At 56.6% G+C, this 12345-nt stretch overlaps 1 protein-coding gene across 12 annotated transcripts in view; it reads right to left on the bottom strand.

Annotated features, from left to right (window-relative positions):
- Positions 1–12345, bottom strand: part of NRXN2 (neurexin 2) — a 94226-nt gene that overhangs the window by 42698 nt on the left and 39183 nt on the right. For 8 of the 12 annotated variants that reach the window (XM_054570931.1, XM_054570937.1, XM_054570932.1 and 5 more), the window contains 4 exons: positions 11277–11715; positions 8178–8564; positions 7794–7997; positions 1458–1484 (listed from right to left, as the gene is read on the bottom strand). In XM_054570931.1, the coding sequence (XP_054426906.1) occupies positions 1458–1484; positions 7794–7997; positions 8178–8564; positions 11277–11715 (1057 nt within the window). The remainder of the gene's footprint in view (positions 1–1457; positions 1485–7793; positions 7998–8177; positions 8565–11276; positions 11716–12345) is intronic. The other 4 variants (XM_054570935.1, XM_054570944.1, XM_054570936.1 and 1 more) reach the window with 1 other exon arrangement.

Genomic DNA, 12345 nt, shown 5'->3' with positions numbered 1-12345 from the left:
GAGAGTGGCACCTATACACTCCCGTACATACCAGCCCAGGCCCAGAGCCTCACCACCCACAGACGTGTGCACACAGGTTCCCACATAACCTACAGCACATATTTGGCTGTGCCACACACCCGTGCACACAGAGCTTTGTACACACCCAGACACAGTACTGCCACTCTGTACAGTATCGGAGGGTGCCATGTGAAGAGAATTGATGTGAATCATGCTGTGTGAGGCCTTGCACATGGACACTCACGTCCTATAACCAGCGTCTTACCCCAATCTCCAAAGGACCTTCAGTGTCAATGTGTGCAGCCAGCTGCTAAACTCCCAGCATGCATGCATAGACCTAAAACTTTCAGAGCCTTACCACGCACCCACAACTTCATTGCCATCCATGGAACCTCCACATAGATACACAGCCCCTTCCCCATCTACACAGGGACCCAGTGTGACCTTTCTACGTGCACTGGCTAATTCCACACACTTGACATGCAACCACACACAGCTCATTCAGCCTGGCCAGAGAGGGGAATGTTTTTAGGAATTATGACCACTGATCAAGACCAGGATAATCTGCTTCCAAGTCTAAAATAAAAATAATTCATCTTTAGAATGGTGCTGAACCTTGCAGCATTCCCAGACCACCCCTGGGCCCCCCAGTGCTCATGCCAGCAGGGAACAGGGTACGCCATTCATATGTACGCTGGTACCGAACACATACAGAGACACACTCAACATACAGAGTCCCTCCACCTACACTCCCCCGTTCCTGTGCTCTCCTACATGGCCTCAGGGCACACCATGCAGAACTGCTTTGAGACAGCATTAAGCCCAGGATCTGGGATGCTCAGAAATGTCTGCACTCTCTCCATCTCTCCCCTGCTGAGAGCCTCATTGTCACTCTGAAAGCACCACCGTTTACAGAAACTTGGCCCTTATGGGACACAGGAGCTGAGAGGGCTATTTTGAAGCCCGGACCATGCTGGCCTCCATTCATCCCAAGCTGCATCTTCTTTCCTGTGTGCCTCGCCCTCCCCCTTGTGGCCGCCTCTGGAGATGCAGCAGAATATCCTAGCCCCTCTCTCCAGCTCCTTCCTGCCCATAAAGGGTGTTGGGCCATCCTATGGCAGGGGCCACCAATCCTATGGCAGGGGCCACCAAGACTTTGACCCACCCTCTTTGAGATGATGATGTTTCCTGGCCTGCCTTTTCCCAGACCCGGTGAGCATGCTGACCCCAGGCCCCCGACCAGCCCTCCCTGGTCTGGCTTCATTTGGCCCATTCTGTCCTCCACAACCACACTACCCCCATCCTCCCCACTCCAGCTCACCTCCCCTCACCCACAGCCCAGCCCCGACACGAGCCAGTGATGAAGGCTTCTCCTCCCCCCACCATCCCTCCCAGACCCCAGTGTCCAGCATCCCAAGCCCCTTGGGGCTCTGCAGAAGAAGAGGGAAGCCACTTACTGGGTGCGCAGCCGACGCGCAGGCAGTCTGGGGGGGCCATGGGGCGGGCAGAGGGGGAGGGGAGACAAAAAGGCAGAACAAGTTTTTTTTTTTTTTTTACATCCTTCACAGGGAGGGGTGTCTGCGGGCGGGGGTTCCCCCCCGGGGCCACTTTCCGGGGACCACGCGTGCCCAGGTGCCCTCTCTCCCCTTCCGCAGTTGGATCCCTGTACCTCCTGCCCCCAAAAGAGCTCCAACGCTCCCCAGGGCTGGAAGGCAGGGCAGTCAGGTGATAGGAAGAGGGCTTGCTTCTCCCTTCTTAGAAGGGCCCAGGCCTCTGCTGTCTGAGGGAGATGGGCACCTCGGGAATCTCAGTGTACAGGGGATCGTCGGGGCTAAGGGCTTGACAGACCCAACACCTCCTCATCTCTGGGCGGGAGATGTGTGCGGCCGGCCAGAGTCCCTGTCTCCCCTGCTCTGGGACAACTCCCTGCTCAGAGCTCAGGCTGTGACATGTCACTCCCCATGCCCTCTGGGCTCTGAGCTAAATGGAGGGGTCTGCCCCAGGGCCCCCCTCCGGTGGCCATATGCCTCCCAAAGTCCCAGGGGGCTGGCACCACCCCTACAGGAACTTTCCTTCTGCCCTTCCTAACCCAGAGGATGCCAGGCTGTCACTGGGGACCCAGTGGTCTCTCATTCTGAAGAGGAACTGGTATTAATTGGTTTCTCTAGGAGGAGCCACAGCCTTACCAATGGGGACACTGAGACCCTCAAAGCATGACTCTGAGGACACAGCAAGTCAGGGACAAGCAGGCACCATCCGCAAAGTCCCCTGCCCCTTCCCCTGCCCCAGTGTTGCTATCTTCCAATTCCAGGCTCCGAGTGCCCCACGTGGCCAGAAAGCACACTATCTCTACAGAGCTGCGTCCTGGGCCTCTGGCCATCTCCCTGGTGGGACACATTGCCCACAACATGCCGGTTGGCCAGCCGTGCAGACGGAACAGAGCGCCAGAGCCCTGTGAAGTTGGGACCTAGGACCCTGAATGGCACTCCTTCAAACCCAACAGCTAGGAGCTGCAAAGTCCTGCACCAGGAGGTGGAAAAGCTGGGTGCTAATCTCATTATGTAATCTCTGAGCCTCAGCTTCCCTCCCTGTGAGCTGAGGGGCTTGAACAAGAGAATCTTGAGCTGGGAGCGAGAAACAGGTATCCACTGGGCTGTTTCTCGCCTTTCAGAGGAACAATTACCAGCCTTCGGGTAACGGCAATATCATGGCATCCCGTGGCTCCTGCCAGAACAGGCTCTGCCAAGACCCCAGGGGCTAGGAAGCAGAGGGGCGTAGGGAACCTGGCATCCCTGGGCCCTGAAGGTTCCTGCAGTGGAGGTAACAGGTCCCCCTGTGGCTCTGGGTGGCATGGGCCCCTCGGGCAGTACAGCTGAGCTCCGCACGCGTCGTCAACCGCAGCAGAAGAGTGGGGGGAGCAGCCGGGACCCTGAGCCATAGCTTGGCACCAAGGGAGGGAAGAAGAGGCAGAAGGTCAAACGGCAGACATGGGGGGCGGTCAGAAGTCCCAGAAAGAGGAAAGAGGTAGAGAAGGCACAGAGAGAAAAGAGGAAGAAAGGGGAGCACAGGGAAGGAGAAGCTGGACAGAGGGGGCAGGGGAGGAATGTTGCGGGGAGGGTGCCAGGCCTGGAGTCAGGTCACGGGGGCTCTCTCGGGGCCAGCAGAGTCTTCACCAATGAAGGGTCCAAAAAAGAAAAAAGCGGGCTGAAAGAGCAGGCCGACTCCATTGGGAAAAAAGCCCAGGGAGTTCAATTCTTTCCCTCCCCAGCAGGGGAGCACCAGGAAAGAGGGTCCATCTGTCCAGAGAAGAGGTGTCAGCTCCAGGCCCACCCTCTGCAGCGAACACTCTCAGAAGCCCGCACTCTGAGGAGAGCAAACACCTGTGGAAGATGGGCATCCCAGGGGGCAGCCAGCACCATGGAGGGGGGAAGCCAGGAGCTACAAGCGAGTGGGAGAAACAGCCCTCCAGTGCACCTCTCCACCCGGAGCCCAGCTCAGGGAGCGTTAGCTGGCAACCTACGGCCTAGTAGGTAACCTGTGCCTCAAGTTCAGGGAGTGGACGGAAGTGACTGGTCTGCGCAAACCCACCCAGGCCCTGGTTGGACAAAGACCAGGGTGAGGACATGAATGTGTGGTGGGACAGGTGGGAAGAAGCCACCTGCATGGAAAGGAACTCAGAGAAAGAACCCAGCCTCCCATGCCCCATCGGACGCCTCGCCACCCCCAGCCCCTACAGACGGAGAGGGCTGTGGGGGTAGGGGAAGGCTTCTATGCAAGGAGCCCCAGAAGCCCGCTGGCTAGAGTCCCACCTCAGAAGTGATACTGTGGGGTGGCAGCGTGCATGGTGCAGCCGTCATTAGAGCTGTCGCCCTGGGAGCCCTGCCAACAGAGGGAGCTCTGACCAGCCCCAGCTGGGCATGAGGTGCCCTTCCATGGCCCCAGGGATTGAAGGGCTTTGGGATGTAATGTGTATTTAGTCTGGCGTACAACGTGAACGAGAGTTAGACTTGCTACGTATGGCTCAAGAGGGCAGAACTAGGTCCGCAAGTGGGCATTTCAGAATGGGGGCTGCCACCTAGGAAGAATGACCCAATGATTAGAATGGTCACCTCAGAGATGAGGAACTCCTGACATGGAAGGCGTCTGAGCACAGGTGGAAAGCCTCCCGTCAGTGGGGGAAGGCACAGGCAATTCACACAGTGGGACAGGCTGAAGGGGGTGACTTCTAAGGGCCCCTCCAGCTCTAAGATTCTCTCATTACAATGTTCCCTTCACGTCTGACAGCTGGGACCTTACGGACACACCTGGGGGAGGGCATCTCCAGGGAGGGTGAGGAGGAACAGAAGCCCCGGCTGGGTTCTGGCCCCAGGGCCACATCCAAGGCAGAAGGAAGCCAGGAACACAGGCTGCACAGGGACAGGATGAGGACTCCAGAGGACTCTACAGTCCTCTGGCGCAGAGCAACCATTCGGCTCAGGGGCCGCAGGCAGCAGAGCTCTGGGAACTTGCTCAGTGCCTGCAGATACACTGGAGCCTGCGAGACAGGGCAGAAGGCACCATCCGGCTTCTCTGGCAGGTTTCTCTGGCACCCTCTGCCCAGAGGGAGGCAGCAGTAGCCTCAAGGCTTCGGTGGGCCTCTGTGGCCTAGCACACACCCTGTCTCCTGAGACAGGCACTACGTGCCTCCTCCTAGCTGCCCCACCCAGCGGTCACTGGCAGATGGCTCTCTTTTCAGGATCCAGCACCATGTCTGCATCATCCCCCTGAGCATGGGGAGCCACATGGCTGCCTGCACGAGGCTGGCTTCCTTCCCATAGGGTGAGACCACGAGGCCAGAGGCCAAGCCCCATGGGTCTCTCTCCACTCCCCAGGAGCGAGTCCAGCCCAGGCCTGGGGGCCTCAGTGGTGGCACCTGTCTGTGAGGTCCCGCAGGCCCTGTGTGGCAAGCAGGATGGGAATCAGAATGGGGGCCCTGAGGTGGGGTCCTGCAATGTGGAAGGAAGCAAGCCCCCAGCCTGGCTCTAAGCTTACGTCCCTATCCCAGTACAATTTTCCTTCATGAAGGCTGGTGAGTCTCTACACATGTGTCTTGCATCTCTATAATGTTTTCACTCCCATTATTCCATTTGAGCCTCAAAACTATCACAAAGAGTAGGAAGAGCAAGGATTCCTGTCCCCATTTTACAGAGGAGAAAACAAAGGCTCGGAGAGAGGAAATGACTTACCCAGCGGTCAAGGGGACCAGGGCTAGAACCCAGATCTTCTGGCCCCTGGCCCAGCGCTCTTCCCATCACGGCCCAAGGCTAGGTGGCTGGGGGTGGACAGCCTGTTGTGTCTGTGTGACACACAGCGACCACATGCCTCCTTGCACACACATTACTTGGTGTTTGTGGACACATGAATCTGCACCAAGCATTTGGTCACAGCTCGTCATGAGCCATGTTGGGGATGGCATCTCTATGGATGGGACCAGCACAGCCAAGGGAGAGAGGCAGGTGGGAAGGATGGCCTGCTGACTATCAGCCTAAGAACAACATTGTTCTCCAACTTCTAAGTACTTATGTGGCACAGACAAAAAACATGGCCATGGGAAGCCCTGGCTGGTGCGGCTCAGTGGATTGAGCACCCACCTGCGAAGCAAAAGGGTCATGGGCTGGATTCCCAGTCAGGGCACAGGCCTGGATTGTGGGCCAGGTCCACAGTAGGGGGCGCTCCAGAGGCAACCACACATTGATGTTTCTCTCCTCTTTCTCCCTCCCTTCCCCTCTGTCTAAAATAAATTAAATCTTTTAAAAAATAAGTAAAATAAAATAGCAGTGTTTTTTTTTTTAAAAATGGCCATGGGAAGGAGAGACTAGATGCTAAGAGCAAAAGGCCCTGAGGGGCCACCAGAGCACATTTTTCAGGCCAAGGACACCACCTCCTGCCTAATCTAAAGGAACCCAAGCTTCTTCATGGGGGACCTAAGACAGTCCAAGTGAGGAAGAAGCACCTGCCTTCCTGGCAAAGAGAAAGCCCCAGAGTCCCCCTGCTGTGTCCCCACCACACACACAGAGCCATGTGCACAGCTGCACAGAGAACACACACATCCCGGGGGAGGGGGGCGTCTCATGCTGGGGGCACAGACCTAGGCAGTCTGAGAAGCACAGGGCCACTCAGGGCGTCCTGGACTGATGCCTTGCTCCTGTGACCATTTCACGGGCGCCTGGGGCTGTTGTACAGACCCGTAGAGTGTTGGCCGAAAGGTGTCCCCATCCCGCCTTCCCCTGCAGTGCCGCCCCCTGCCGCTCACCCTGGGCCGTGATCAGGGTTAGAAGCAGAGCCTGGGGGAAGCCCAACACCACTCCGAGGTCCTGGGTGCCTGCACGCCTCCCCGCCCCCAGCTCCCACCTGCTCTGCAAATCCTTGTCCTAGGAGTACAAAGGCCAGGTAGCCAAAAGGGGAAAGAAGAAAAAAACTTAGTATAAATGTATTAACAAGTTCTTGGGCCCTCAAAAGGCCACAGTCTATCCCACAAATGCCCCAGAGACCAGCATTAGCATGAGACTCCAGATAAATATTTAAAAGCTCAGAGCTCTGTGTTGTCTCCAGTCAAGGATTCTAACCTGCTCAAAAGAGCCCTCCTTCTCCTCAAGGTCCAGTGGCCTGAATCTTCCGACATGCAGCCCCTTGGGCGCGACACATCTGTTCGCTCTGAGAGGCTAGTCTGGATGGACAGATGTGACCCAAGCCTGGACAGCTTAGGACCTTCTAACTCCCAGTGTTTCCCTGGCCGAAAGTTCCATGATGGTGAGGACCTCATCTTACCCACTACTGTAGCCCCAGGTTTGGACTACACCTGGCACTTATAAGGATGTCCCATGAGTATTAGCTGAATGAGTGAGCCTGCTGTTTTCTTTTTGCCCAACAGGCCTCATGGTCCTACCTACATGACACCCGGAGGGCTGCCAGATGGAGTGGAGCCACGGCCTGCTCTGGGCAGGGGCAGAGACACGAGCCCTTTGAAGGCAAGGGCCCCCGACGCCCTTCCACCCCCTGCTCAGTTAGAAGCAGCGAGGAAAGCACCGTGCTTTAGGCAAATGGCCTGAGTTTGAGTCCAGGCTCCCCCCTCCTCTACTCCCATCACCCCCACTAGCTTTGTGACATTGGATAAGGCAGTGTATGAATTTCACAGTCCCTAAAACAGGGATAGCAACACCTATCTGGTGATCTGGTGTCATCACAGGGCAGCTATGGGACTCAAATGTGAAAGCAGACAAGAGGAAGATGACACACCCCGATGCACCCAGTGTCGCACGTGCACCTACGCACACAGACACAGATACAGCTCTTAAAATGTGGAGCACATGGGGGCAGCTGTTGGGGGCAGCTGTTGGGGGCAGGTCCTCCTCAGCTCCAGACCTGCTGTGCTAGCCCAACACCAGCACGCTCCCCCAGTGAATGAACCACAAATGAGCAAGTGGATGAGGCGACAACCAAGAATGAGCTGTCGGTACATGGGTGCGTGTGCACAGGACAGATGCCGCCAAGACCCACGTGAGGACCATGGGAGAGCAGCTGTCATCGGACCTCACATGCTCTAGGGTAGGCGGTGCGCCCACACCTGGGGTAGCCCCGCACAGTGCTGCTGAGCCTACACTGGGCCTCCCCGCCAGGGATGGAGCTCTCAGGGGCTCTGACCCTCCCTGCCTCCAAATTCTCGCCGGGGCCCCCACCAGCTTCTCCAGACAGAGGGCGTGCGAGTCGGAGGCAAGGCCAGGGAAGGGGCCAGGAGCACGGGGTGGGGTGGTTACCGAGGTTGACAGTGAGCTTCATCTGGCCCCCATCCAGCTCGAGGCGCAGGGTGTCGGCGGACTCCCTGGAGGTGGTGGCCATCATGAGCCCGTAGGCCCGCTGGGACATGAAACGTAGAGACACATCCTCCGCCTCCGTGTGCATGGCATTTGGCAGCATGATCTTCATGTACATGGAGCCATCGTAGCTCAGGACCGTGGCCTCTGCCCCAGGAGTGGGGGAGGATGGGGGCAGGGGACAAGCAAAGGCCAGTGGAGGGAGAGAGAAGACGGAGAAAATCATTACAAGGAGGACGGGCCCAGGGCTGGTCTATAAGGGGCACCCTGAAGAGGAGGGGCCGTGGAGATGGGCAGCGGGACACCTGGGATGAAGACTGGCCTCACCTCTCTCACAGACCCGCCCCAGAAAGCCGGTCCCGACGCAGTCACAGACGAAGCGGTTCCAGCCCTCTCGGCAGATGCCCCCGTTGCGACAGGGGGCAGATGCACACTGCTTCAGCGTCTCCCGGGAGCAGAAGGGGGCAACACCCACAGCCCCCTGTGCCTCGGCCAGGCCCCGAAGGTCTCGGCTACGCCCGTCTATGAAGAGGTCCCGCACACAGCCCACATAGCCAGCCCGAAGCGCCGCCGTCCACACCTCCGGGGGCAGGGGCATTTCCACTCGCCCCCCCTCAGGGAGACCGCCCAGGTACAGCTCGCTCTCCAGGTCCAGAATCTCGCTCTCCCCAGTGGCCAAGAATGGTGTGCTGCGGCTGTTTACTGAGATGGAGCCTAGGGATCAAAACAAACTGGGAATCAGTGGGGAAGGCCGGGTCAAGAGATGCCACAGGACGGAAAGGATGGCTGGCCTCACAGCCGGGCCTCTCCCTCGCACACCCTGCAGCAGCCCTGGGTGGGAAGCTTAGCCTCACTCGCCTGCTCAGGTACTGTCTGGCAAAGGTACTCCCAAGTTCAGGAGCTCACACTAGCCAGCCCGAGCCCAGCTGCCGCGTGAGGTCCAGGCTCCTCCTCCCCGACCTGAGCAAGTCCTTGAAGATGCACAGGAAGGAGGCAGACACACCCCAAAAGGGCCGGAACATTCACAGGTCATTCTCCCCTCCAGTCCCTTAAACCAGCCACTAGAGGCACAGAACCCCAAGGAGGCTGAAAGGGGTGAATCTAAGGGTTTTCCCCACTAACACTTACTGAGCATTTAGGAGTACACACCAGGCATTTAGCACTTTACATATATCACTGAAGTCTCACAGTAACCCTGTGAAATGAGTCCTTCACGATCCCACTTGAAATGGCAGACAAGCCTTAGAGAAACTGGGGAATCTGCCCAAAGGACCACAGCAGGTGAGGAGCAGAGCCAAAATATCCCACCCAGACAGGACTCTCCACCCGGGGCCCACTTCCTCTGCCCCCGGCCTGGAGCCCCTCTGAGACTGGCGGACAAGATGGGCAGGCAGGTCATATCCTGGCACCTGTGAGGCAGGATGGCAGCCAGGAGGGGGGGGGCGGGCATGGAGCCCCAGAACTGAGATCGTTTTTTGGAAGGAGAAGCTGGTCACCTTGGAAAAAGATTTGAGATCAGGTAGGAGCTTCAAAGCTTTTACCAAGCAAGAGGAAATTAAATTGAGTATAGACCTTGCTCCAAGGCCACTCTAAAACATGGAAAGGGAAAAGCCCAAATGTTCATCGATGGATGAATGGATAAACAAAATGTGATCTATAACATGCAATGGAATATCATGCAGCCATAAAAAGGAGGAAAATGCTGGCACAGGCCACAGCTTGGATGAACCTTGAAAATATTCTGCTGAGTGACATAAAACAGACACAAGAGGACAAATACTATATAATCCCACTTACAGGAGGTCCCTAGACTAGTGTTCATAGAGACAGGCAGGAGGATGGCAGCTGCCAGGGGCCAAGGGAGGGGGGATGGGAGTTCATATTTACCAGGGGCAGGAGTTCAGTTTGGGGAAATGAAAACATTCTGGAGACAGGTGGTGGTGGTGGTTGCAACAATAATGTGAATGTACCTGATGCCACTAAACCCATGCACTGAAAATGGCTAAAATGGTAAATTTTATGTTATGTATAATTTACCACAATTTTTTGAAACCATGGAGAAGGTCAGAAAGCTTTGTTGGAGTGACTGCCCAAGTCTGTGTTGTGCGCAGGGACTGATGTGGGCCATCGGACATGGCCAGAGTTGGTCAAGACAGGGACCCAAGGACCAGCCAGACCTAGTGGGCGGACTCTGGGGCTCTGTGTGAGGCTAAGGAGACCACTTCCTGATGGCAACGCAGAGCAGGGGCCCAGGAGTTCTGTGCAAGGCATGAAAGGCTTTCCTACCTAAAGAGTTACTGATCACCTGCTTGGAAACAACAGGAGGCAGCAAGTGAAGCCCCGGCGGGCATCAGGAGAGCAAACGAAGGAGGAACCCATGTACCGTAAAGCCAGGGAAGGCAGCCTTTCTCTGAGGAAGGGGGAGGGAGGAACAGCTAGCCCATGAATAGCTGACACTTCCGGGAGCCGTGGCGGCCCCCCCTCCCTGTGTGTGGGCGCATGGTCACTCCACCTAGACTCGAAGGCCCAGTGCGGCGACAACTGGGGGCGCACAAAAATTTAGCTGACATTAGTAAGTGCTTAAATTGGATAATATGTCTGTTCTCATTATACCAGTTCTCTCTTTCTCAGATAATTCCCTCATGTTCAGCAAGATGGATTAGGCGGAAAACAAGAGAAGGATGGGAAAGGGGGATTGAAAGGGACGAGGAGAGGAGAGGGTGGCTGACAGCAACAGAAAGTTCGAGAAGTAGCACCCGCCTGACCTCAGCACTCTCTGCTCTGCTGCTTCATTGTGCTGGAGTCCTCCCTGGGGTGGCCACTGTCATTTTCCGCCCCCGCCACCACCACCAGCACCACCACCAGAACAGGAGCTCTGCGACAGCCAAGACTAGTTAGCTACTTCGCTGCTCTCCCCACTCCAGCACCTTGGACAGCACCTAGCACAGCCCGTACTCAAGTGAGAATTTCTAAAGTGAATTAATAAAAGAAAGTTGGATGTATCTAAACGGAAGGGAGGCATGGTTGGGAAGATTTTCGTGGGGGGAATGAGATATCTACTCTGTGGGGGACACTGTGCTAATGCTTGTACAGTGTTCTCTCATTTTTGCCTCTTGATGGCCCCAATGTAATGGTTGCTTTTATAGATAAGGACACTGAGGCTTAAAGGGGTTGATGGGCCTAAAGTTACAGTAAGTGACAAGTTAAGTGCTCAGGTGTGAACCCAGGTCTCCAAACACTATGCTCATTGTACCCCGGGCACCGCGACACGAGTGACCATGGAGCGGCTGGGGCCAGAGGAGGAAGCGGGGAGAATGACACGGATGAATCCAAGAAACTGTGTAGGCCAGAAGTGACCTGGGGAGGACGTCGGGACAGGGGGACAGAAGTGGCCAGGGTGAGAGGAGGGACCAGAGGCCTCCTGACCTTTGCGCCCGTCCCTCTGGAAGTCCACGTGGCACCATTCGCCGTCATTGACCTTGCGGCTGGATGCCCGCAGCTTGATGCCTCCGGAGCCCATGTCCAGCAGAAGGTAGAGGTAGCCATCCAACAGTTCCATGGCAAAGTAGTCAGCCCGCTGGGCAGAGCTGTGGCTGCCGGCCCCGGCTGTGGCCCGCCGGCCCTGGCTAAAGAGCAGCAGCCCATTGGGCTCAGTGGTGCGGAAGTCCAGGGAGATGGAGCCAGTACGCTTGGCACTCCAGCGGGGCAGCGCCACAAAGGCCTCAGGACTCTCAAAGGTGACAGGGTCCAAGGCAGCCACATCTTCGCAGCGGAATGACAAGTCCCCCTGTAGCTTCATCTTCGGGTCCCCTTCCTTTGCCAGGCGAGATAGCTCCAGCTTGAAGTCGTTATTCTTATAGACCACCTGCAGGGAGGGACAGGGGTTTTCGATCAAGAAGCAGAAGGGGCTTAGGGGCCTGGTCAGTCCTGCCCAGCATCTGCCAGCACCATGGGACCCTGCCACCCAGTCCTGGGAGTCCCTGCTCAGCCCCACCAGACCACTGGCTTGGCCTTTGTTCTAGAACTTCACACACAGAGGCTGTGAACAAGCAACTCCCACGCCCCACTTATTTTCTCTGTCCTGCCTTCCTGTCCAGCACAAGAGTGGGAGCCCGATCATACTGGCAAGACAACCATGCCACTGTCTGGTGGATATCGCCCAATTGACAGAGTCTTTTTGTTTATACTCTCATCCGCTCCTCACAGCCACCTTAAGAAGCAGGTACTGACCACTCATTTTACAGATGAGGAAACTAAGAGTTAGGTCAGGGGGGTTGGCCAAGGTCACAGAGCTATTGAGGGAAAGAGCTGGGACTCAAACACAGAGGTTTGCTCTTCACATCCAACAGCTACCTCGAGGGTCCCCTGAGAGGGTAGGGAACTTCTGAGGTTCAAGGACATGAGAGAGAAGCCTCTTGATGGACCCAATGGCCTCAGGTTTTGAAGAGAGAAGGTCTCCCACGATGGACTTGGAAGGCACAGAGGCCCCAGGCAG

The sequence above is a fragment of the Pteronotus mesoamericanus genome, unplaced genomic scaffold, assembly GCF_021234165.1.
Source record: "Pteronotus mesoamericanus isolate MK-2021 breed Mesoamerican mustached bat unplaced genomic scaffold, CSHL_Meso_final contig_214, whole genome shotgun sequence".
Lineage (NCBI taxonomy): Eukaryota > Metazoa > Chordata > Mammalia > Chiroptera > Mormoopidae > Pteronotus > Pteronotus mesoamericanus.
The sequence above is the reverse complement of the archived record's forward strand: the minus strand, read 5'-3'. Positions and strand labels throughout refer to the sequence as shown.